This window comes from Lemur catta, chromosome 8 (assembly GCF_020740605.2).
Source record: "Lemur catta isolate mLemCat1 chromosome 8, mLemCat1.pri, whole genome shotgun sequence".
Taxonomy (NCBI): Eukaryota; Metazoa; Chordata; class Mammalia; order Primates; family Lemuridae; genus Lemur; species Lemur catta.
The window spans coordinates 54,307,946-54,335,025 of NC_059135.1; the positions used below are offsets into that span (position 1 = coordinate 54,307,946).

Sequence of the window (27,080 nt, forward strand, 5' to 3'; positions counted from 1 at the left end):
AGCATAATAGCTTTATTGAGATATGCTTCACATACCATACAATTCCCCCATTTAATGTGTACAATTCAGTGGTTTTTAGTATATTCACAGAATTGTGCAACTGTCACCACAATCAATTTTAGAACATTTCATCACCATAAACAAGTACTCTTCAGCCATCACCCCTCGGTCTTCATACCCCACCCCCCAGGCCTAGGCAATCACTAGTATACTGTCTGTTTCTACAGATTTACCAATTCTGAATATTTTATATAAATAGAATTACATAGTACGTGGCCTTTTGTGCCTGACATCTTTCACTTAGCATGTTTTCAAGATTCATCCATGTTGTAGCATGTATTCATACTTCATTGCTTTTTATTGCTGAATATATGAGTATGCCATATTTTGTTCATTCATTAGTTGATGAACATTTGGGTTGTTTCTACCTTTTGGCTATTATGAATAATGCTGCTATTAACATTGGTGTATAAGGTTTTATGTAGACATATGTTTTTGTTTCTCTTGGGTAAATACATACCAGTGGAATTAGTTGGCCACATGGCAATTCTAATATTCATTTTCAGGAACTGCCAGACTGTTTTTCAAAGTGGCTGGATCATTTTCCATTCCTACTAGCAGTGTATGAAGGTTCTGATTTCCCCATATTTTTTTGCCACCACTTGTTACTATCTTTTTTTTTTTTGAGACAGAGTCTTGCTCAAGATAACATAAAGAACATTTCACCCCAGAAGATTCATTCATGCCTCTTTCCAGTCACTGCCACCTCCCTTCCCCCAGGCAGCCACAGTTCTGATATCTGTCACAAGTTTTGTTTGTTCTTAGATTTCATGTAAATGGAATGTACAAAACGCATGCTTTCATGGCTGCTGCTTTTGCTTAACAATGTTTTCAGAAAGTCATCTTTGTAATGTGGGTATCAGGTTTTTGTTTGTTTTGTTTTTTAATTTTGCTAAGTATAATTCCATTGTATGAATCTACCACAATTTGTCCATTCTGCTGTTGGTGGACATTTAGGTTGCCTGCAGTTTTGGGCTATTATAACTAAGGTTGCTGTAAACATTCTTGTACAAATCTTTTTGTCACCATATGTTTTCATTTTTCCTGGGTGAATAAGAGTAGAGCAGGATAGATGTGTGTTCAATTTAAAAGAAACTGCCAATTATTTCTCCGGTGCAGGTGGACCATTCTGTAGTCTCATCAGCAAGGATTCCTTTTGTTCCACATCCGAGCTATTGCTTGATATTCTTAATCTTTTTGATATTAGCCCTTCTAGTTAGTGTGAAATGATATCTTATTGTGGTTTTAATTTGCATTTCCCTGATACCTAAAGATGTAGAGTATCTTTTCATGTGTTTATTGGCTATTTGTGTATGTGTGTGTGTGTGCGCGTGGGTATATATAGATAGATTTTTTTTTTTGGTAAAGTATGTATTCAAGTCTTCTGCCTAGTTTTTATTAGGTTATTTATATTTTTTATTATTGATTTGTAGGAGTTCTTTGTACATCGTAGAAATAGTCCTTTGTCAGATATATGTATTATGAATGTTTTTTTCCCAGTCTGTGACTTGTTTAACTTTTTTTTAATTTTCCAAGTCTAGCAAGATGTTTATTAATTTTCTTAATGGTATTTGTGGTGGTTTTTTAAAGAAAAGCCAATGATGTAGTTTCTTGGACACATCCCGAAACTTAAGTGGGAATAAATTTAAATGTCTTTCCAAATTAACAAAGCAGAAAGTTAAAAAATATAAATGGACTGACCTATATGTACTTTCTAAAGGTCTCTCTGGTAAGTACCTGTTTTTTTTATTGTTAAACTCTATTCAGAGGTCAGTTTACTACTTACCTGGCCAACCACATTACCTCTTATAGAGAGTGTTTACTTCTGAGTTAACTGAAGTCCTTAAAGCTCAAAATGTGTTGTTTATTGCTCAGCAAAGGGCTAATATAATCCCCTCGTGTTGCAAGTGAGTTTCTGCAACCCTGTATGAACATACTTTCTGGAGAACACCTTCCTTACCTTTGTCTTGCTTTCAATCTGCAGTGCTCTCTCATTAGTTAGTGCACAAGAGCTCTGTAAGGCAGATAGGGCAGTTGTTGGGATCCCTGTTTCCGTAGTGGGACACCGAGGAATGGAATGGTTATGATCAGTGCAAAGTTTATGACAATCTAGGTAAACAGCCTTCCAAACACGGGATCTTTCCACTCTCCCCTGCTTCTTCCCTTCAGCTTATGCATGTGTGTGTCCTTCCTTCATATGGGTGCAGCAGAAAGCCTCCTTGTTAGATGGAGCTTTTACTAATGCTGGGGGCCAAGATCTGTAGCTAGTGAGCTCCCCATGCTGAAGAAGTCTATCTGTGTCTTCCTCAACAATCTAAGTTTTTATACATATCTAAAGAGTTGTTTAGAAACAGCTCCTCCACCTTCCATTCCCAGGAATCAGTGTAGTCCCAACTGTATACTTACATATGTGAACCTACATGCATATGCACACAAGTTAAAAATGCTTATATTAAATACATTTATGTCAAAAGCAGCCTATCGGGGATTTTTGACTCTTCCTGTCTTAGTCTGTTCTGGCTGCTAAAACAGAATACCTTAGACTGGTGATCTATGAACAACAGAAATTCATTGCTCACAGTTCTGGAGGCTGGGAAGTCTAAGATCAAGGTGGCAACACTTTCAGTGTCTGCTGAGGGCTTGTTCTCTGCTTCCAAGATGGCACCTTGTTGCTATGTCCTCACATGGTGGAAGGGACAAGACAGCTCCTTTCAACTTCTTTTATATGGGCACGGGTCCCATTCATGAGGGCAGAATCCTCATGACTTAATCACTTTCCAAAAGGCCTCGCCTCTTAATACTACCATGTTGGATATTCGGGTCCAACATATGAATTTTGGGGAGACATCAACATTCACTTCCCTTACCCTACTTAGGAATATGTATAGTTTTATGTTATAACATCCTGACATACATGGTCACTCAGCACTGAGCATTTTGAAATATATTCCTTTTAAACTATCACTATCCTAGACTATTTTAGAAAGAACCCTAGCATTTTCCATTGCTTTACAAAAGTATCTAGGAATGGCTGATAGTGTGTATATAAGACAGAGTCATTGTCTGTTCCTCTTGAGTCAGTCCTAGTGATAACTATTTCTGTGACTTTTTTTGGTTTGGTTGTTTTAAATGCACATAATTTGTACATCTGCTCAGGGAGCTGGTGTGACCTTAAACAACTTGAAGTTAGATTTTTATAGGTCTCTGTAAGGGAAAACTTTATAATAAATTGCTTAGATTGGTCACTTTGTGGCTGGAGGGAAATTGTTTCAAACTATAGGAGACAACAGATGAAAGAAATAAATAAACAAGGTACTTGGCACAAGCAGGGCCCAGACCCCAACCTCTTTGTGGACCCTGCCCCAGGGGTAGGATTGTGAGGGCAGAAGGTTGAACAGTCCTAATCCTTTACATAGCCTCTCAGCCTCAGGCACAGCAAAGGCGTGGTGACATCTCAATACTGTATCCTTTTCTCTTGCTTGTCAGCTTTAGTTGGTTTATTTTCTCATAAAAAATTTATGTGATATAAGATTAAATGGAAGTTTTTACAGTCTTTCCATTTCTGTTCTATATGAGTAACCCTCATTCAAAATGAGATTTGTTGCTTTTATATATGTTTTAAATTCAGTTCTAGAACAAAGAAATGACAACTTAATATTGAAAAATAAAAGCATTTAAGGCTGTTTTAATATTAGACCTTGTGTTTCTTTAAAAAAAAAAAAGTAACAAATTTGATGAGGGCAATTTAGAAATTAGAGGGTTAGAAGCTAATTTGGGTGATTTGGTGAATGAAAAAAGTCACCAAAGGTTTGGTATAGAATGGTATGTTTTCTAATATCAGCCTTAGTACCAGAAGCAGTAAGATGTCAAATTAAGCAGTGTCTATTTAAATCTACGTAGCTGTGTATCATTGTGGTTTAATTTAAAATGCTACTTATCTTGGTATCTTATTTCAGATCACTAGCTATATTTGGTTAACTTTGATGTTCATATATATGTATATAAAGCTTATCTACCTATAGGTAAGCTATGTCTACCTATATCTTATCTATCTATCTATCTATCTATGTAAATAAGCTTTTTAAAAAGTTTTGGATTCACAGATAACTAATGCCAACTTGTTTAAAATATATATTTATAAGCCAGGCACGGTGGCTCATGCCTATAATCCTAGCACTCTGGGAGGCTGAGGCAGAAGGATCACTTGAGCTCAGGAGTTGGAGACCAGCCTGAGCAAGAGTGAGACCCCATCTCTACTAAAAATAGAAAAATTAGCCGGGTGAGGTAGTGTGTGCCTGTAGTCCCAGCTACTCGGAGGCTGAGGCAGGAGGATCGCTTGAGCCCAGGAGTTTGAGGTTGCTGTGAGCTATGATGATGCCATTGCTCTCTACCCGGGGTGGCAGAGCGAGACTGTATCTCAAAAAAATATATATATATATTTATACATATATACAATTTATATTTAAACTTAAATATAAATTTTATATATCTTCATGTCTATTATTTCAGACCACTAGCTGTATTTGTTTAGGTTTTTTTGATGTTCATATATACATAGGTAAATAAGCTTTTTAAAAGTTTTGGATTCACAGATAACTAATGCCAACTAGTTTAAAAAATATTCTTGGTAAATTACCAAATTTAACATGGGGAGAAGGTGTGAGAGAAGACCTAGTCTATAAAGACATTGTTTCTAAGACCAGTTCTGTTTCTTGTGTTGTTGTTGTTGTTGTTGTTGTTGAATAGTTAATATATTCATATGTTTCAGGGCTTAAACAACCGGGTATGCTATGAATATTCTTTCTCCCAGCTACTCAGTTTCTCTTTCCAAGAGGCAATCAATGTTTTAGTCTTTAAGCTACTTTGATTTCAATAAACTTAGATAAATTTTGACATATTTGTGATCAAATGTGTACCTAATATTTTATGTTCTGTTTATGTTATTTGTCATGGTTGCCAAGCTGACCTTGAACTCCTGGGCTCAAGTGATCCTCCCACCTCAGTCTCCCAAGTAGCTGGGGCCACAAGCACGTGCCATTGCCCCTGGCTTGTATATTAATTTTTAAACTGTATACAAATGATGTTCCTAGGAGCGTTCCGCCTTCAAATACAGTGCATAGGCATGAAACAACTCATAGATGTGTGCCTTGCTATAGTGTCATTGTTTCATTGTTTGCATGCTCACTTGCCAGATTGTATCTGTTTATAAGTGCACATAAATTGAGTTTTGTGGTTATGTCCTATGTATTGTTGGGATTTAGTATGTGTTCCAGGTAACTAATCTTTAAAGCATACAATTAATGTGTATGTATTTTAAAATGTAGTTGTTTCCTTCTCTTGATCGCACCATTTTAGTAGAGTTTTAGTAGAAAGCCTGTTACTTGTACACTCAGAAATTTGAAGCATTGTTAAAGGAGTATAAATCTCAGTAAACTGGCAATTATTTTCAAAAGGGTCTATGAGAGAAGGGAAGGGAGGAGGGAACTGTGGGGTGGGAGGATATGGAGTAGAGTACTTCTGCCCTGCAGGTGTTGTAATTTATTAATGATTACAAACATGAAAGAACTTTGTATTTATTTAAACATAATGTCCACATTTAACACTTGGCACCCAAGGGCTGACACTGTCTGGTGGTGGCAAATTTGGGGGATTATAATCAAAATATGTGGTTCTATTCTTTTTTTCTTTAAACTGCTTTAGTTTAGAACATAAAGCACATTTTCCCAAAGATAATCTTTGCAATCAGTATTTAAACAAGAGATTTCAGAGTAGTAGTAAACTTTTTCAATTGGTTTGGTCCTTAATACCAGCTACAGGAGCAATTACTTGGATTATCATTTTAGCATAATTTTTTACCCAGCAATCCTTTTGAAAGTATTGTTTGCTTTGATTGGAACATTAAAATGCTTTCTTCTGCCTGCAGTGCAACAGATTAAAAGAGAGAGAAATGCAGGCGAATCACCATGTAAAATTGGGTCAGTACCTCATTGGGGGACCCATGTGCCAGTGGTCTGAATTGTGTCAAGTTGGGGAGTTACAGGAAACTGAGAGAGAGAGAGAGAGATACAGACACAGCAAATTGCTGTACCTCCCTGCTCAAAGGACAAAAAAGGGATTAGGGCCCTGGGGAATCTAGAGCAATAAACTGCCAGGGAGAGGTAAGGAATCTAGTGTCTGTGTGGACACTTGTGCATGGGGAAGGGCGTAAGGGGTCAGGACTGGGATAGGAATAGTTGGGGGTTTATAGCCCCAGGACTATTAGGCAAATGGGCTGAGCCACATTGCTGCCCCTTAGGAGGGGGTCTGAGAGGGCTGTGGGTTTTAGATGAATGAGCAGGAATGTGGGTGAAGGTAGAGCCTTGAAGTGCCATTGAAGGCTGCAGGTGAGTTTTCTGGGTGTTTGTAGTCGTTTATACCTGTAGAATTACAGTGCCCCAGTGAGGCACACGTTTCATATTTCACGTGGATGTGCATTGCAGTTAAGTTGTGATTATAGAAAATGAGTATGATGATTAGAATATGATTATGAATATTATATGACCTTGGTTGTGATTATATAATGTAAACAGCTACAGTTTAAGATGAAGGTGTGTAAATGGGATTTTTTACTTCATGAAGGAGAATATATTAATTTATTTATGTCTATATATCTCTGGTCACGTACATACATTTTTTTCCTGTCTTACAGAAACCAAAAAAAGAGTTGGTAGTTTTGTTAGAACATTCTTTTTTTCCTCAACTAGTTAACAGATTTCAGATGCAAATACACTCTCATTATCCAAATTCAGACCTCTGTCACTCACCATCAGAGTGTGGAATGCGGCTTTGATCTGAGGGTGTTGTACTCTTGGGAACTAGATGTTCCATTTCCTGGCTCTACCTTGAAGAGTTTTTCTGGTTTTGTCTTGAAATGATACTGCAATTTATCTTTCCAAATGCTTTCCTTTTGTGTGGGTGTAGCTGTGTACCTGTCTCAAGAGTTTTGCTCAGGATAATACGTTTTAGAATTTGAACCAAAGGAGACTTTCCCCGCCCTGATTTAAGACACCTCTGTGGGGCCAAAGTTGTATTAATTGCTCTACAAGCCAAGGAAGCAGAAGCCAGTGGCTATGCGAAAGAGGATGCTTGCAGAGAAAAGGAAAGAAACGATTGCAGATCTGAACTTTAGCCCCGGCTTGTTAAAAATCCTAGTCTTCTACCCTCCCTTTCCCTGGTGGTGGGAGCACCCACTGCCACATCTAGCTTCACTTCTGTTTTCCAAATGGGTTTATTACTTTTGCTCTTTTGAAGATGGCTGAGGCGAGCCCAGAAAGACTGGTGTGAGAAACAATCTCGGTATTTCAAATAGAAGCAAACCCAGAGGTAGACTGACCCAAGACAGAGTTGGGGACCATCCTTGTGAACCTCTCCAGCTTTAGCCAAAGTGTCAGACTCTCATTCCCTGATGAAGACGAGGGAGGTGGAAAGGTGGTGAAATGTGGAGGCTTTTCTGGATTTGCCTTGTGGGCACTGCCAGTCCAGCTCTGATGTGGAAATGTGCCACTGTCCCTGCTCCCTCTCCTGCAGGCCGGAGGCTCTCAGGTCATCTTTACGAACCCGCTGGAGATAGTGAAGATCCGTCTGCAGGTAGCTGGGGAGATCACCACGGGACCCAGAGTCAGCGCCCTAAATGTGCTCCGGGACTTGGGAATTTTTGGTCTGTATAAGGTGAGTGGAGTCCTGCTGGTTATCTCAGGAGAGAGGTTGTAATGTACTCAATGTAAATGTGAAAGAATGCAGAAACCAGACTTCTCCCCACCAAACTGAAAAGCAATCTTGTCCAGCAGGGTAGTCTGTGGAGTAGAAAATCAAAGGAAAAGAAAAAAATCAGGATTCTTCTGTTAGAGGGAGTGGGCTCCACGCATGCTCTCCTGTTTTGTTCTGAAGTCCCATGAGGGAGGCCGGCACTGACAGCGCAGACCTGCTGGCTCCAGGCTCACAGCCTTTTGTTTGATAAGGGGTTTGGGGAAAGTTTCTTTGGTGTTCTCTTTGGGCTGGTTTAGGACTTCAAAAAAGTCTTGTTTATTTTGAGTCTGAGTTACCACTATTGTTATCTTCCCTGTAGGAGCTTCTCTTTGTCTTAATAATCTGACCATAATAAAACAGTAGTAGAGTTTGGTAAGATTCAGGTCTTTAAGAAGTTAGGTGGTAAGATTTGTCAATAATGAATTCCATTAAAAAACAATAACAACAACAGAGTGTACTGTACTTGGGCAAAATGCCAGTCAACAGATTCCTTCCCTGCAGGTGTGCCTACTCCCATCATTACAGATCAGATGTAATGGAGCAGAAGCTATTATTTTTCTTAAACAAGGAAGAGTATTTCTTTCCATTCCTTTGCCTGGTATAAGGGAGAATACATAAATGTAGCCACTATAGGCAACTGTGTTTCCACAACATCTGATTCATTTATAGATCCATCACTGCAGAAATGTGTAAATTTGCTTCTATAACTGCAAATTAGAAATTAGAAATTCTATATATTGGAATCACACAGCGACAGGGCTTTCTGGAGACCAACAAACAATTATGCTCATCTCGAGAGTTTTGTACACACTTTTGCTCCCCCTCCAATCCCCAATTTCCATCCTTTTTGGAATTCCCTTTGAGAGCCGAATTTATTAATATTGGTTTTCTCTGTATTACCCTTTAGAGAGTCCTTAGATTTTTTTTTTTTTTTTTTTTTTTTTGAGACAGAATCTCGCTTTGTTGCCCGGGCTAGAGTGAGTGCCGTGGCGTCAGCCTAGCTCACAGCAACCTCAAACTCCTGGGCTTCAGCGATCCTACTGCCTCAGCCTCCCGAGTAGCTGGGACTACAGGCATGTGCCACCATGCCCAGCTAATTTTTGCTATATATATTTTAGTTGGCCAGATAATTTCTCTCTATTTTTTTAGTAGAGACGGGGTCTCACTCTTGCTCAGGCTGGTCTCGAACTCCTGACCTTGAGCGATCCACCTGCCTCGGCCTCCCAGAGTGCTAGGATTACAGGCGTGAGCCACCACGCCCGGCCAGATTTTTTTTAAGGAAAATGTTTGAGCTTGTCTTTTAAAAACAGAGCCATTAGGGAAACAAGTGCCAAGGTGGAGTGTTTGCCTCACTAGGTGGAGCCCTGGGCTGTCTCTGGGTGGTTCTCTACCCCCATGGAAACCGCCCACTACTAAAAGCTAAAAAAATTTTGTGTGGATTCCCCCAATCTTCTATTTAGAATATGGGGAATGGGAAGAGAAGAGTTGTGGTTTCTTTTTTTCTTTTTCCTCTTCTCTGGAACAGTCACCTTCCTCACGATTGCGTGTTGCCTCTCACCTGGCAAGGTGGTCGGGGTGGGGCGGTTCTTTCGGACTCAAGCTATTAATCTTGGGATCCAAGTCTAACTCCCTCCACCCTCTCCCCACCCCCACCAAAGCCAAACAGAATTGAAGTTTTATTAACCTTAAAAAATTGAACTGAGTTCAATGAGTATCAAAGTTACCCAACATTAATAAGTTGTCATTGTGCTTATAGTTAATATTGTACTGCATACTAAACATTCTGTTAAGAGGGTAGATTTCATGTTACGTGTTCTTACCACAATAAAAGATAAATTAATTAATTTAGAAAAATCTGAATGTATGCTAGAAATGCCAGAAGTTCTTAGTTGTGAGGATATTGTGGTGACTCAGTTACTTGCTTTCACAAGCTTTGAGACGTACCACAGGCCTCTCTTGTCCCCCATTTTCCTTCCACATCAGTTCAGTGTTGTTTGAGAGACACCCCAGGCTTGTTATCGACAGCCCCCTGGATCCCATTCGGGCATTCACACACTGTTTTGCACTATTTCTCCACTGTGTGACAGGGTGCCAAAGCGTGTTTCCTCCGAGACATTCCCTTCTCTGCAATCTATTTTCCTGTTTATGCTCATTGCAAACTACTTCTGGCGGATGAAAATGGACACGTGGGAGGTTTAAATCTTCTTGCAGCTGGAGCCATGGCAGGTAACTACAATTTTTTTTTGTTAACTAGAAGAATCCTCCCGTTGTCTTTAAGGAGTACAGAGTCTCTATGCACTTTCCCCCTTTCTTTCTGAAAGGGTTATTGTTTGTATCTGACTTAGTTTAAGTATGATCGCTTTTTCTCCTTTGTGGGACATGCTATGATTCTGATGAGAGTTAATTACATTTGCATAATGTGGATAAACAGCTTAATGCAGCTTAGCAACTCAGAGCCAAATTAGATCTGCCCATCTAAATTGGGCTTTCATCATTAATGTGTTTCTTAGTCTCCTGTGCCCCTGAAACCTTGAGTGCAGCCAAGCTAAGCATTAAGGTGGAAAAGTTTTTCATTAAATCAGTTGCCTTGTGGTATCTCATGCTGATGCACAGGTCTAGCGTGCCCTTACTTTCTATCTCTGTATATTGGAGTGTATATGATGTGGCTCAAAATTGAGCTTTCTGCATGAAGCTCTCCCATCGCCCTCGTTAAATCAAAGTAATCAGTAATCAGTACCCCTCAGCAAACCAGCCTGAGCTCTATCTTCATCTCTTTTCTGACCGTTAGCACTTTGTCTTCTATTAATGGTTGTTTGCATAAGTTTTCCCCTCGGTACTAGGCTGAGAGCTTCTTTAGGGCAGGAGTTTCATTCTGTTCATTCCTGCTGGCCCACATGACCAACAGTAATAATGGGAGCTCAATAAATGTCAGTGGAATGGATGAAAACCTTCATCTTGTCTAAGATGCCAAATTAATCACGGAAGAGATTCCATATGAAAGAGTACCCTAACAAATGCAGCAAGGCGTAAGATGCTTCCTTCTCATCTCAAGGTGTAGGCTTACTCTTGAGTTATGAAGGAGCTGACTTAGACTAGAAGGGGAAAACGGTGTCCTTGGCTGCACCAACACTCAGAGGTGACAGAGGAAGGAAAGGACGCACGTTTGCTCTCTGTACAACAAGTAATGAGCCGTCACAGAGCTCAGTGTGGCTCTGACCAGCGGGGCTCACGTTGACTGTTTGGCCCTTGCTCACTGGGTTCATTCTCTCGTGGCCCTGGCTGAACAGTAGGACGCCCGGGCACTTCCCGACGTGTGCTGTGCTTGGCGTGTGGCAGGAGCTCTCTGCTCTAGAGTGTTGGGATGGTCCATGTTGGTGTTCTTGCCTGTGATGACAGAGGATGACTTATGATGATTAAGAAACTCCCCCAGGGAGCTTAGAGCCCTCATTTGGGATCCAGCAAATCCCTTGTCTTGTAGCACTTGTCATTTCAGTCAGTTGCATGTTTAAAAGCCAGTAGAGTTTCCTGTTCAGTTGTGGTACCGAGTGTTCATATCAGCCCCTTTCTGGTACTTACTAGTCTCCCACTTTTAAGTGGGGGCCAGTATTTCCCTCCAGGCTTTTCCCTGTGCTTTTCAATCAGCAGCAGAAACCAGCCAGAGAACAGTCTAATCGTGGACAGGCGTTTTGCCAGTGGTTGATGGAACCGAGTAAACATTTCCACGCAACTGTCAGCACCAACTTCTTCCCCACAGACATTTGATGGCAGTGTTCAGAATGAGATGAATTTTTCTAATTTTTACCAGTAAAGCTTTGCTGGCAGGCACTGAGAACATTCAGAATTCTGCCTCCAAAGGCAGGCAATTTACCTAGTTCCATCTGAATAGGGCGCGTGGCTGTGCCAAGGGAGGTATTTGCATCGCTCTCTAACAGAGCTCCCCACGAGGCCGCCAGCTCCATCTACCTAGTGATGGCACAGTGATATTCAGGCCAAATTGAATTTCTTCCCCCTGGGGATGTTGTATTGCTCCTTTGTTCCCTGTTTCATTTCATGAGAAAAAGGTGTGGTTGTGAAATCCACCTTCTGTCCTGGGGCTGATCAATCTTAGCGTGACCCCAGGAGCTCAGGCTCGGGCTGGAGGAGGCTGCCTGCTAGTGATCAGCCCCCCTGTTGTCCCTTAACTGGTTGCCTGGCCTCCTCTCACTCCCATTATAGTGACTTCTGTCACGTAACAATGTCTGAAAAGGAGACACAGTCAACTCTCACGTTAGCCCCTCCAACAGGTGAGTGGTTACAAGTATTGATATTCACCTTGCACTGTATGGTTGACAAGAATCAGCCAAAAAAACAGTAGTTTGGTGTCAGATACATTTAGCAACCATTAAATTGACATTATTCTATTATTTATTATAAATAAAAATACTCATTTAAGATAAAAAAGGAGGCAAAATAATTGAAACTGAAAGGGAACACTTGGGGAGTGTCCCATTGAATATTAATGCATTTTTTTTCCTCTCATGGTTATTTGAGATCATGAGATATAGAGGTTTTTTGGTTTGTTTGTTTTTTTTTTTTAATTCAGAAAGAGAAAGTAATTTTGCCCTGATCACACTGAAGCAGGCTTCTAGAGCCCTGTTCCCACGAGTGCCCGGATCTCTATCTAAGGAGTTCGGAGTTGCCTGCAGGTGGCTCAGGTTGCAGGTTGCTGTTAGACATTAGCAGTATTTCTGTCTTTCGTAAGGTCCTTTGGATGAATTCAGTATGGCTTTCTCCTGAAAGGTGTGCCTGCCGCGTCTCTGGTGACCCCTGCTGATGTCATCAAGACAAGACTGCAGGTGGCCGCCCGCGCCGGCCAGACGACATACAGTGGTGTCATCGACTGTTTCAGGAAGATACTCCGGGAAGAAGGGCCCTCAGCATTTTGGAAAGGGACAGCAGGTAGGGAGGGGCTGGGCCGTGCAGAATGGCTGGCTGGCCTTCCTGTGCTGCTCCCTGTCACACAATGATTGTCTTTACCACAGTCATCCTGGTTTTTCTCCCCAACCCCTGCCTCTCTTTTTCAGCTCGAGTATTTCGGTCCTCTCCCCAGTTTGGTGTTACCTTGGTCACCTATGAGCTTCTCCAGCGGTGGTTTTACATTGACTTTGGAGGCCTGTAAGTGGAACTGCTCAACTATTTTACAAAGAAATCACTAAAACCAAAACGAATGTTTGTTCTGTCTACAAAGGTATTTTTAAAACTCATAGAAAACTGACAAGAGAGAATCCTTTGAGACCGATACATTTAAAACAGTGGCCTTAAGAAGCTTCAGTGTTCAGGGAGCAAGACCTTGACAGAGTGACATCACACACAACATTAAGCAGCTATTTGGGGGAAGTTTATGGAGGCAGTAAAATGCTGTGTGATTGTCTTTTTTCATGTAAGCAAATACCAAGCTTCATGGAGTTAGGTTATTATTGTGTGAATTTTATTATATAGCCTTTTCACCAGAAGTATTGTAAACGTGTACTAGTAACACTTCACAGGCCCAAGTCCTTTGGCACCTCTGATATTTCATTACTCACCACAATTTATTACTAGATGGTTATGATGTTCTTAGACCTAATGTATTGGAAAAAACCTTAGGTTGAAAGAGAGATTATATCCATGGCCATAATCACTGGTGGGTGTAGGCCAGAAATTGGGCTTGGTGGAGCTCATCTCTTGAAGCACGTGCCAGGGAGGAGAGGAATTACTTGTTGAATTCGCTGGGTGGAAAGTTGTACCCAAAGCAAGCAAATATCAACTTTTCAGCAGAAGACCAAGTACTATTTCTGAGTCTTCACCTCATAAACCTGAAAAGCCCTCTCCTGCTCCAGGCCAGATAGGGAATTAGGTGTTGAACCAGGAAGTGGAGGGACTATACGAAGCAAGCGAGAAGAGCAGCAGGCTTACTGTTCCGTTGTGGAAATGTTAAGGTTCAGGCTTTTCTATGCTTTTACATTCCGTAAAAGTAAAAACTGAATCTATTTATTTCTCTTTAAATAATTTTAGTGATAACTTTTATGAGTCTATTTAAAAAGTTAACTTTTAAAACTATGTCAAAATGAAAGAAAAATGTATATTTTTTATTATGTTCATATATGCTTAGTACAGAAAATTTAGAAAATAGAAAAGTATAAAAGAAAAAAAAATCCATAATTCTACTTCCCAGAGTCTTAATGTTTGATGACCTTTTTTCTATGGATCTGTTTGTATATGTCTATAAGCATTGAAATTAAGGTCATTCCTTTTCTAAATTAAATATGTGGACGTATTGCTTACAAAGCTATAAATCCTGACCAGTGCAGCGTAGATGACATGGAATGGTTGAGACAGATGGTCTTCTCTATGGCACAGGTGTCAGACTGAAACTACTCAGTTGTGAACTACCCTTGTCAGTCTTGAGCACACTAACCATTGGCTTTTTCCCATCAACAGCAAACCCTCTGGCTCAGAACCAACACCTAAGTCCCGCATTGCAGACCTTCCTCCTGCCAATCCTGATCACATCGGTGGATACAGACTTGCCACAGCCACTTTTGCTGGCATTGAAAATAAGTTCGGCCTTTATCTCCCCAAATTTAAATCTCCTAGTGTTGCTGTGGTTCAGCCAAAGGCAGCAGCAGCAGCAGCAGCGGCGCAGTGATGAGATGATTGTTGAGTGTGGCAACATGGTGCCCTGAAGAGAGAGGCCTAGGAGAGCAGCCCTGTAACGAATCCAGTCAGCTGCATGGTGCTGACTGAGCGGAGGAGTCAAACTATTCTTTCTATATGACATATACATATATTTGTTTATAAAGTAATCATTTGCCCAGGGGAAAAAACCACAACGCAGTTTCAAGCTTTAGTCTTACGTGTTGAAATGTTTTTCTAAGCCTTGGCATGAATTAGTGTTCTAGACTCTGCTTTGCACAGCTTGCACTTACAGTGACTGTACATATTGTACATCTTTGTACAGAGACATCTTGGCACCTCATCCCAACCAATCACATTTACAGAAACGTAATGCGGTTCTGAGTGGCTTGAAATGTACAGAATGTTTTGAAAGTGTTTTATTAAGAGTCACATGAGAATAAATGTATTAAAATTAAATTCATTCTCTTATTGGTGACTTATGGAAATAAAGCATCAATATTAGATGTATTTAATTCCTAGTTTGTTTTCCATTCTGGAATAAAAAGGTATTTGCTGATAAAAGGCATAATGAGACATAGTGCTGACACCATTCAATAAGTGATACTTTGGAAAGATGCATGCCAGTGGATGCCAGAGGACCAGGATGATGACTTGCGTGTGCTGATGTGTTTCCATTTGTATTTACCATGTGTGTAGATCCTCCTCTGTTCATCAATCAAAAAGCATTTCCTAGACAGCTCTCTCCTGTCAGTGTGCATATGGAAACAGGGATGTCTCCGGCATTACTGGCTTAGTTTTGCTTTTCTTTGAATATAGCAAGGCAAAGGCCGAGTTTTCCGAAAGAGTAAAGGATACTTTGGCAATTTTCCTTCATGTGGATATGATTCCAATCAAAAATAAAATGCACACCAAAATGTATGTATGTAGTTGGATTTTTCTTCATAAATATATTGGTAGTGTTTTTTGTTCTGATTCACTACTGATTCTGAATAACTCATGATCAGGTCTGCCCTCTCTCCCACCTTTATAGGAAATAGACAATTTGGTTTGGAAAAGGCTAGGGTAGAGTGAGGGGAGGAAAAAAGAAAGAAAAGGAAAGCTCTATATGGTGATTTAGTGGGGTCTAGGTTCTTACTTAGGAATCCAAATGCAAACTGTTTATTCCAAAAGTCACTCACCAAGAGTGTGATTACTAATTTGGATCTAAACATGCATCTTGACAGCCACATCTACACTTTGCTATGGAAGTGATTTGATGTGTGGCATCAGAATTTATTTACTTTAGCAAAGTGCTCTGAGAAGACACTTTTGCTATTGCCAATGAGCTGGGATATGAGAATGTATGCAAATATTTTCAAGGGGAGAGCCTGGAGATGGACCAAGTCACTTAGTCTCCTACACAGTGCTCATCAATTGATGGCTGACAGCCCTGTAACCACATCTATAGGCTCTCTCAAGGCCCTGCAGGAACAAAAGAATTAGCTATGAAAGCAAGTCATTGCCAAATGTATTAGATTGGTCTCATTAGAATTGAATAAATAACAATACAGTTGTTTTGCTATTACCACTTGTTAAAAATGTACAAGTAGTCCACAGATAATATGATTATAAAAGATACATATAATGTATATGTATCTAGAGTACGAGGGGAAAGTGTCCTCTTTACCCTCCTCCCCCACCACTTCCTGGCCCAGAGGTGATCACAGCTAACAGGTTAGAGTATGAGTTTGCAGTTTGTTTTTCATACGTCTGTATATGTTCATATTTATATTTTAAAAACAGGTTCATGTGATATATGTGTTATTCTTTGACTTGCTTTTGTTCACTTAATATATCTTTGAGATCTTTCCATGTTGGTTTATATTTATTTTTAATAGCTTCATAGTATTTCATTGTATGGGTTATGATACTTTTCATAAATATCTCCTTATTCATTTTTTCACTATCGCAAACAATGTTGTAGTGAATGGTAAATGTCTCTATATGTATACCTTGAGTGCATGTGCTAATATTTTATTAGGATAGATATTTAGAACTGAAATTGAAAATTTATACCATATGTTTTACATTTTTGTACATATTGCTACATTATTCTTCAAAAAAGGCTTTATTACTTTCCTGATGACAGCATATAAGAATGCCTATTTTTTTGCAACCTCAGCAAAAATGTGTATTATCAGTCTTTTACATTTTAGGCAAGTCATGATAGGCGATCACTGTTGTTTTAACTTTATTTTTCAAATTACTAGTGGGGTTGAATGTTTTCCTATTTACTGGTCACATGTATATTTTCTGTTTTTCACTTCATCTTATTTCATTTTATTTTGTTTTTTAGAGACAGGATCTCTCTTTGCCAGGCTGGAGTGCAGTGGCATGGCACGATCATAACTCACTGTATCCTCAAACTTCTGGGCTCAAGTGATCCTCCTGCCTCAGCTTCCCCATTAGCTGAGACTACAGGCATGTGCCACCACACCCAGCTAATTTAAAAATAATTTATTTAGAGATGGAGTCTTGCTATGTTGCCTAGGCTGGTCTCAAACTCCTGTCCTCAAATGATCCTCCTGCCTCAGCCTCCCAAGGATCTGGGACTATAGGCACAAGCCACCATGCCCGGCCATTTGTATATTTTCTTATTGTGGAATATACAGAAAGTACATGAAACATGTACATATGCATGTGTGCACAGACACCCACATACATACATACATATATACATATATATTTTAAATAATCTTAATGTGAACACCATATGACCACCAGGTCAAGAAATAGAACATTTCCAACTCCTCAAAAGTTCCTCATATGTTCCTCTGCATCACAACCCCCTCTCACCACTTCAACACCATCCCTACTCTTTGTTTCTTTGCTTTTCTTTGTAGTTTTACCTCCCATGTATTCATCCCTAAAACTATATTCAGTGTCTGGTTTTGGAATTTATATGAATCAAATTATATACTTTTGAGACTTGTTTCTTTTGCTGAATATTATGTTTATGAGGTTCATCATATCATTGTATGTAGCATAGTTTATTCCATTGTATGAATGTATTATCATTTACTTTTCATTTTACTCTTGGTGGACATATGGGTTTTTTCCACTTCAGGGATATTACAAACAGTGCTGCTGTGGATATTTTGAATATGTATCTGGAGATCATGCCATACTGTTTTCCAAAGATTCTTAAGCTGACTTATATTTTTCTCCCAGGTTATATGGACTTTAAAAAAAAAATCTGGTAGATATATAATGGTATCACATTGTGGTTTTAATTAGCATTTTCCTTGTATCAAATGAGGCTCAACACCTTTCATATGTTTGTTGGCCACTGGGACTTCATCTTTGGTGAATGAAGTATGTGTGAAAGTCTTTTGCCCATTTTTCTCATTAATTTGTTGAGGTTTTTTAATATATTCTGGATACTGCTCCTTATGAGTTGTGTTGCAACATCTTTTCCCACCTTATGGCTTGTCTTTTCACAATGGTTTTGATCTATTAACATTTTAATTTTAATATCTTCAAATATATCAATAGTTTTCCCTTATAGTTAGCTCGTTCTGCATTGTTTTTTGAAAAAGTTATTCTCTCTAGGTTAAAAATATAGTTAATATTTTCTTGTTACATACTCTGTAGTTTTGCCTGTCACACTGAGGTTGCATCGCACTTGGAACTGTCTTCACCATGCAGTATGAGGTAACTCCTTTGCTTCTTCATGGCTAGTCTTTTGTACCAGCACTGTTGGTTGAAAAGCCCTTCCTTTCCCTGTTGTTCTGAAGTGCTTTCTCTGTTGTATATTAACTGTCAAGATATGCAAAGATCTTTTCTAGGCTCTTTATTTTTTATGTTGGTCTTGTGCCAATATGACTCTCTTTGTTACTCTTTTAAAAAAAGTTTTGATGTACGTATAGCAAGTCTTTTCACTCTGATGTTCATCAAGAGCTTGTGACTCTTCTTGATTCTTTGCTCTTCTATATACATTTTAGAAACAGCTTATGTTCCACCCCCCCCAAATAACCAAATAAACCAAACACAATGAAATTTTGATTGGAGTTGCAATGAATCTATAAGCCACTTTGGGAGAATTTGTATCTTTTTTTTTTTTTGGAGACAGAGTCCCGCTCTGTTGCCCGGGCTAGAGTGAGTGCCGTGGCATCAGCCTGGCTTACAGCAACCTCAGACCCCTGGGCTTAAGCGATCCTCCTGCCTCAGCCTCCCGAGTAGCTGGGACTACAGGCATGAGCCACCATGCCCGGCTAATTTTTTGTATATATATTTTTAGTTGGCCAGATAATTTCTTTCTATCTTTAGTAGAGACGGGGTCTCACTCTTGCTCAGGCTGGTCTCGAACTCCTGACCTTGAGCAATCCACCCGCCTCGGCCTCCCAGAGCTAGGATTACAGGCGTGAGCCACCGCGCCCGGCCGAGAATTTGTATCATTATAGCAGGACTTTCAATCCATGAACATGATATATATCTATTTAAGTCTTTAATGTCCATAAACTTTTATAATCACCAAAGAGGTCTTGTACATCTTTTGTTACATATATTCTTAGGTATATCGTATATTTGGATGCTATTATAAATTATATCTTTTTTATAATGTCATTTCTGGCATGTAGGAATATGATCAAATTGCCCCCTCCCTTTTATTTTCAAAAATTTCAAACCTACAGAAAAGTTTGAAGAGGTAAAATGCATTCTTTCAATACCCTTCACCTAGATTCAGTTATTTACATTTTTCCATATTTGTTTTATCTTTATTTATATAAGTACATTTTTTTTGCTTAAGCATTTGAGAATAAGTTGCAGACACCATGGTACTTAATGCCTAACTATTTCAGTATACATCTCTGAAGAATGAGGACATTTGCCAACTGAACAATACCATTATCACAAGTAAAAAATCATTAATAGCAGCATAATATTATCTGATATTCTGTCTAAATTCAAACTTCCCTGACTACTCCAAAAATGTCTTTCTGATCCAAGATCTAATCAAAATTGATGCATTATGCTTGGTGGTTGAATATTTCATTCTCATTTTTGTTAGTTTTTCATAACATTTTGATCCACTTGTCTTATAGCATGCCTCACATTGTTTATCTGATTGTTTCCTCCTGGTATTGTCTAACTTGTTCCAGTATTATAAACTGGAAGTTCGTCTAACAGTAAAGTTTTCTTTTTAACAGCTTTACTTAGGTATTCTTTTCTTTCTTTTTTTTTTTTTTTTAAAGAGATAGGGTCTCACTCTGTTGCCCAGGCTGGAATACAGTAGCCTGATTGTAGCTCACTGTAACTTCAAACTGCTGGGCTCAAGTGATCCTCCTGCCTCAGCCTCCTGAGTAGCTAGGATTATAGGCATGCATCACCACTCCTGGTTTGTTTGGTTTTTGTTGTTGTTGAGACAGAGGTCTCGCTGTGTTGCCCAGGCTGGTCTCAAACTCCTGACCTCAAGGAATCCCCGTGCCTTGGCCTCCCAAAGCTTTGTGATTACAGGTGTGAGCCACTGTACCTGGCTTTACTGAGGTATTCTTTTCAGTTATGTAACCATCAACACAATCCAATTTTATTACATTTCCGTCACTCTCCAAAATGTAAAATTTGTCGTTTCATATTCCCATCAGTAATAGATGAGTGTTACAGTTTCTCCACATTCTTACCAACACTTTATTGTCTATCTTTTTTTATAGCTATTTAGTGGGTGTGAAATGATACCACATTATGGTTTTAATTTGCATTTCCCTAATAACTAATGATGTTCATGTTTTCATGGGTTTACAGACATCTGTGTTTCTTCAAATCTTTTATTTTTAAATTGAGGTTTGTCTTTTTAATATTGAGTTGTTAGAGTTTGTTATACATTCTGGATATGAGTCCTGTGTCAAATTTGCAAATATTTTCTCCACGTCTGTTTTCTTAATGGTGTCTTTTGAAGCACAAAAGTTTTAAATTTTTATTAAGTCTAATTTATCAATTTTTTTCTTTTATGGATCAGGCTTTTGGTGTCATTGAAAAACTCTTTGCTTAAACTAATATCATGAAAATTTTCTGTCTTTGAAAATGTTTATATTTTAGCTCTTATATTTAGATCTTTTGTCCATTTTTAGTTAATTTTTGTGTATGGTATGAAGTATGGGTCTAAATTAATCTTTTGCATGTGGATATCCAATTGTATCAGCACCATTCTTGAAAAGACTACACTTTTCCCTTGGTGCTTTTATAAAAAATGAATAGGCTATACATGTAAGGGTTTATTTCTAGACACTCATTTTCTATTTCATTCATCTATATAACTATACTTAGGCCAGTACCACACTCTTTTGATTACTGTAGCTTCATATTAAGTTTTGAAATAGGGAAGTGTAAATTTTTAAACTTTCTTCTTTTTTAAAATTGCTTTTGTTATGTTGACTCTTTTGCCCTTCCATCTAAATTTTAGGATTAGCTTGTGAATTTCTTCCAAAAAGCAAACTGGTGTTTTGACAGGGATTTTGTTGAATCTATAGATCAATTTGGGAAGAATTGCTGTCTTGACAATCTTGAGTATTGTAATCCATGAACTTGGAACCTCTCTACTTATTTAGATCTTTTAAAATTTCAGCCATGATTTTTTCAGTGTATAGGTCTGATACTTCTTTGTTATATTTATTCCTAAATATTTTATGATGTTTTTATGAATGGAATTGTTTTCTTCATTTTCACATTGTTCAGTGTTAGTGTACAGATATACAATTGATTTTTGTATAATATATTGATCTTATGTCTTGCAACCTTGCTGAACTCACTAGCTTTGGTAGTTGGGTTTTGTTTTCTATGTCTCTTCTTTTTTATTGTTCCTTTCTTCCTTCTTTGGTGTAAAAATATATATTTTGTAGTATACCATTTTAAGTCCTTTGTTAAAACTATTAGAATTATTTTCTTAGTGGTTTCCCCAGGGGTTAAAATATATATCTTAATTTATCACAATCGACCTCTGATCAATACTAATTCCAGTAAAATATATTCCAGTAAGTTCCAGTAAAATATAAAAACTTTGCTCTAATATAGCTATTGTAGTCATGTATGTTACATTTTTATATAACTCCATAGTACAGTTTTATAAATGTTCCTTGCAGTTGTATTTTAAAAGAAAACATGTATTTAGTCTTTTATATTTACCTATGTAATTACCTTCATGGGTGCTCTTTATTTCTTCCTTGAGCCCATCTGCTATGGTTTGAATGTGTCTCCAAAAGTTTGTGTGTTGGAAACTCAACCCCCAATGCAACAGTGTTGAGATATGGGACCTTTAAGAGTTAATTAGGTCATGAGGCCTCTGCTTTCATGGATGGATTAATGTAGCTATTGTGGGAATAGGTTAGTTATTGCCAAGAATGGGCTTGTGATAAAAGTGAGTTCAGTCCAGGCATGGTGGCTTGTGCCTGTAATCTCTGCAATTTGGGAGGCTGAGGTGGGAGGATCACTTGAAGACAGGAGTTTGAGAGCAGCCTGAGCAAAATAGCGAGACCCCATCTATACAAAAAATAAAAAAAATTAGCCAGGCATGGTGATGTACATCTGTAGTTCCAGCTACTTGGGAGACTGAAGCAGGATTGCTTGAGCCCAGGAGTTTGAGGTTGCAGTGAACTATGATGACATCACTGCACTCTAGCCAAGGCAACAGGGCAAGACCCTGTCTCGAAAAAAGAAACCTATCAAAAAAAAAACAAGCTTGGCCCCCCTTCTGCTCTCTCACTCTCACCCTATCTTGCCCTTCCATCTTCCGCCATGGAATTATGCAGCATGAAGGCCCTTGCCAGATGCCAGCACTATGCTCTTGGACTTTGCAGCCTCCAGAACTGTAAGCCAAAGAAATCTCTGTTCATTATAAATTACCTGATCTGTGTTATTCTGTTATAGCAGCATAAAACAGACTAAGACATAAAATTGGTACTGAGAAGTGGGGCTGTTGCTATAACAAATATCTAAAAATGTGGAAGCAGCTTTGCAACTGGCTAATGGGTAGAGGCTGGAGAAATTTGGAGGAGCAGGCTAGAAAAAGCCTAGGTTGCCATGAATTAAGGGCAATTCTGGTGAGGGCTTAGAAGAAGACAAGAACTGTAGGGAGATCTTCAATTTTCTTAAGGGATTAAGTGGTTATGATCAAAAAGTTGGTAGAAATATGGACAGTAAAGGCCATTCTGATGAGGTTTCAAGTTGAAATGAGGAACAAGACATTGGAAACAGGAATAAAGCCCATCCTTGTTAGAAAGTTGCAAAGAACTTGGCAGAATTGCGTCCATTTCCTAGGACTTTGTGGAAGACAGAACTTAAGAGCAATGAACTGGGATGTCTGGCAGAAAAAATATCTAAACAGCAAAGCATTGAAGGTGCTGCATGGCTTCCTTGGGCCACTTGCAGTAAAATGAGAGAAGAGAATGATTTAAAGATGGAATTTATAATTAAAAGGAAAGCAGAATAGAAAGATTGGGAAAACTCACAGCCTAGACATTTAAAGAATAAAAAAAAAACATATTCAGGAGAGAATACTAAGGGTATGGCCAAGTGATATTTTGCTAAAGAAGTAATATGGGTAGAAGGAAGACAGATTCTATTCAGTAAGACAATGGGAGAATGACCTTAACAGCATTTGAGAGAAATTTGAGGCAAGCTCTAGGACCTTGAGGATAACGTTTCCAGAAAGGTTCCTATGGGACCTCAGCATTTGCTGCCCAGCGCTGCCTTTGGACTCTGCTTCCTACATCCTGGTGCAGTGCTCCTCAGCCACCCCAGCTATGGCTCAAGTGGGTCCAGGTGTGGTTTTTGCCACAGTTCCAGAGGAGACAAGCCATAAACTGTGGCAGTGTCCACATGGTGCTCACTCTGTATCAGCTATGTAGTACCATGATTGCCTCCACCTAGATTTCAAAGGATATTGTGGACAGCCTGGGAGCCTGGGGAGACTTGTTACAGGGTCAGAGTCACCACAGAGAACTCCCACTAGGACAATGCTGAGCAAAAATGTGGTGTCAAAGCTGCCACAGAGAGTCCCCTCTAGGGCAATGGCATGGGAGCAAGGCCATCTCAGAGACTACAGAACTGTAGTGTCGCCAGTGTGCAACTCCAGCCTGGGAAAGCTGCAGGTGCAAGATTCCAACCCATGAGAGCTGCTGGGTGGATCAAGCCCAGCAAAGTCATAGGGATGGGCTGCCTGAGGACTTGGGGGCCCAATCTCCATCCCAGTGTGCACAGGATGTAGAAAATGAAGTCAAAGAGATTATTTTCCAGCTTTACCTGTTGGGTTTTAAGCTTACTTGGGATAAGTTATCCCTTCTTTTCCGTTTCTCACTTTTGGAATAAAAATGTCTATCCTACCCTGTCTCACATTTGTATTTTGTAAGTAGATAACTTGTTGAATTTCACAGGCTCACAACTGGAGGGCAATTTGCCTCAGGATGAATTGTGCCTTTAGTCTCACCCATGTCTTATTTAGATGAGACTCTGGATTTTGGATTTTGAGTTGATGCTAGAATGAGCTGACTTTGGGAATTATTGGGATGGAATGAATGTATTTTGTATGTGAGGATGTAAGTTTGGGGGGCAAGGGCTGAATACTATGGTTTGAATGTGTCTCCCAAAGTTCATGTGTTGGAAACTGAATCCCTAATGCAACGGTGCAAACAGATGGGACTTTTAAGAGGTGATTAGGTCATGAGGGCTCTGCACTGATGGCTACATTAATGTTATTGTGGGATTGGGTTAGTTATTGTGAGAGTAGATTTGTTATAAAAGTGAGTTTAGACCCCTCTTGCTCTCTTGCTCTCTCTCTTGCCCTTCCACCTTCTGCCATGGACTGATGCAACATAAAGGCATTCACCAGATGCCAGCTCCATGCCCTTAGACTTCCCAGCCTCCAGAACAGTGAGCCAAATAAATTTCTGCTCATTGTAAGTTACTCAGTCTGCAGTATTTTGTTAAAGCAGCATAAAATGGTCTAAGATACCATCTACTGTTATTTTCAAATAGTAGAGGACTTCCTTTAGTAATTCCTGCAAGGCAGTTTGGCTAGCAACAAATACTATCAGTCATTATTTGTTTAAGAAATGTCATTATTTTACCTTCATTTTTAAATAATAATTTTGCTGGCTATAGAATTCTTGGATGACAGTTTTTTTCTTTCAGCACTTTGAATATGTTATCCTCCTACCTTATGGCATCCATTGTTTCTGATGAGCAATCAGCTGTTGATCATATCCCTTATATATATGGTAAGTCATGTTTCTCTTGCTGCTTTCAAAATTTTCTGTTTTTAAATATGATGTGCCTAAGTATGAATCTCCACCCCACCCCTCCCGGCCCCCCATTTTTGCTTTCTTTCCATTTCTGGAACTCCAATTATGTATACATTGGTATGTTTGATGGTGCTCTATAGGTGTCTAAGGCTTTATTCACGTTTCTTCATTTTTTCTTTCACTTCTTTGGATTTTTAGGGTTTTAAAATTTCCTTTTTGGATCAGAAATTTTAATTTTCTAGGAATTTGTTCATTTTATCTAAATTTTAAAGTGTATTTAAATTTTATCATTTTTAAATGTCTATGGCATTTTATATTCCACGGTTTTCATTTCTGATATATCTTCTTTCTGTATTGTTTGCAGAGATTGGTCAACATTTAGTTTTTACGGAGAATGGATTTTTGGCCTTGTTGATATTTTTGTATTTCTATTTCAATAATTTCTGTTCTTATCTGTGTTCTTCATTTGCTCGGGTTTATTTTACCATTCTTTTTCTAACTTCTTGAGATGAATATTTACCTAGGTTTTTAAAAAAAAAGCAAGCTGGAAATTTTCCTTATGATTTCTTCTAAGAACTCTTTTCTAATCACCATGTGCTAGAAATGCTATATATCAAGAAGGAACTCATAGCTGATTGTAATTTCTTTTTGGATTCATGGGTTATCTAGAAGAATATTTCTTAATTTCCAAATTTGAGAAATTTATCCATTTTGTTATTGATTTCTAGCATAATTGCATTGTGGTCAAAGAACAGACTATCTATGATTACAGCCTGTAAAAATGTGTTGAGAGTTGCTCTTGGCTCCATATAGATGGTCATTTAAAATAAATATTCCATGAGTGCTTATGAAAATATGATTCTGCTGTTGATAGGTTTACTGTGTGTGTATGTGTATGCTCACTTTCACACATGCATATTTAGTCAAGTACAGTAATTTATTTAAAACCTCTATATCCTACTGAGTTTTTGTTTGCTTGTTCTGTCAATTAGGAAAAGAAGCATGTTAAAATAGCATATTATAATTTTGTATTTTCTGTTTCTCCTAATAGTTCTGTCAATGTTTAGTTACTTTAAGGTTATATCATTAGGTGCCCCAAAACTTAAAATTATTAGAGCTTCTTGATGATTTGAATTCTTTGTCATCATAAAATCTCCTTTTTTACCTCTACTAATGCTTTCTGTCTGAAAACTAGTCCTTTTGATATTAATATAACTATACCAAATTTGTTAGTATTTCAAAGGAAAAATTTCCCTATCCTTTTATTTTCACATTTTCTCTAGTTTTAGAGGTCTCTTGTAAGCAGCATATATTTGAATTTTTAAAAATTTGTGGTCTGACATCAGTCTTTCAGCTGAAGCATTTGTAGTTCATTTAATGTAATTATTGATAAACATTTTTATTTAACATTTCACTGTGATTTCTTCGTCTCATCTCTTTTATATTTAGTTTTACTCTTTTCTTGGTTGTTTTGGATCAAGTATTCTTATTTTTCTATTCTTGTTCCATAGTTTTAGTTTGGAGTTTATACACTTTGTTTCTTATTGTTTTAGTGAATCTATAAAATATGTATACTTTCTAAAATTGAAGTTGAATTCAGGTACCCTGTGCCTGATAATACCAGGATCTTAGTATATGTTAAAACTTGATATTAGCTGTCAATGGAAACGCTGCCTAAGTGCTCAGTTTATTTCTCTGGGTTTTGGCTTTTCCTTAGTTTGTTGATTTATAATTTTTTTTTTGATTTATAATTGTTTCCTGTATTCTCAGATTTTCAGTGTTTTGAAATTTTTTAAAAATCCAGCATTTTTAGTTTTCAGAACTGATACAAATAACCTACCTTGCCATATTCCTAGGAATGAGGGTCCTTATTTGTGTGCTTTTCAATTGCTCATTTTTAATTTTAATTAGGGTATTTATGTTTTTTCTTTGTGTGATCTGGATATTAACTCTTTGCAATGTTTCTCCCAATCCTTTTCTGTGCATTTAACTTTTTATTTTACTGTTTTAGAGACAAGGTCTCTTTCTGTCACCCAGGCTGAAGTGCAGTGGCATGATCATAGCTCAATGAAACCTTGAATACCGGGCTCAAGCAATCTTCCTGCCTCAGCCTCCCTAGTAGCTGGGACTACAGGCACATACCTGGCATTTATTTTATTTTATGTTAGGTTATTTTATTTCACTTTATTTTATTTCATTTTGAGATACGGTCATGCTATGTTGCCAGGCTGGTCTCACATTTAACTTTATAATTTTTTTTTTGATTGAACACAGGATGAAAAGTAGAAGGATTTTTTTAAAAATAAT

General features: G+C 38.4%; 1 protein-coding gene across 2 annotated transcripts in view; it reads left to right on the forward strand.

Moving 5' to 3' along the window:
• Nucleotides 1-15,420, forward strand: part of SLC25A12 (solute carrier family 25 member 12) — a 106,201-nt gene extending 90,781 nt beyond the window's left edge. For both annotated transcript variants that reach the window (XM_045559544.1, XM_045559543.1), the window contains exons 14-18: nucleotides 7,627-7,767; nucleotides 9,933-10,071; nucleotides 12,625-12,783; nucleotides 12,909-12,999; nucleotides 14,305-15,420. In XM_045559544.1, coding sequence (XP_045415500.1) covers nucleotides 7,627-7,767; nucleotides 9,933-10,071; nucleotides 12,625-12,783; nucleotides 12,909-12,999; nucleotides 14,305-14,512 — 738 coding nt within the window. In that variant the 3' untranslated portion in view covers nucleotides 14,513-15,420. The remainder of the gene's footprint in view (nucleotides 1-7,626; nucleotides 7,768-9,932; nucleotides 10,072-12,624; nucleotides 12,784-12,908; nucleotides 13,000-14,304) is intronic.
• Nucleotides 15,421-27,080: the final 11,660 nt, after the last annotated feature.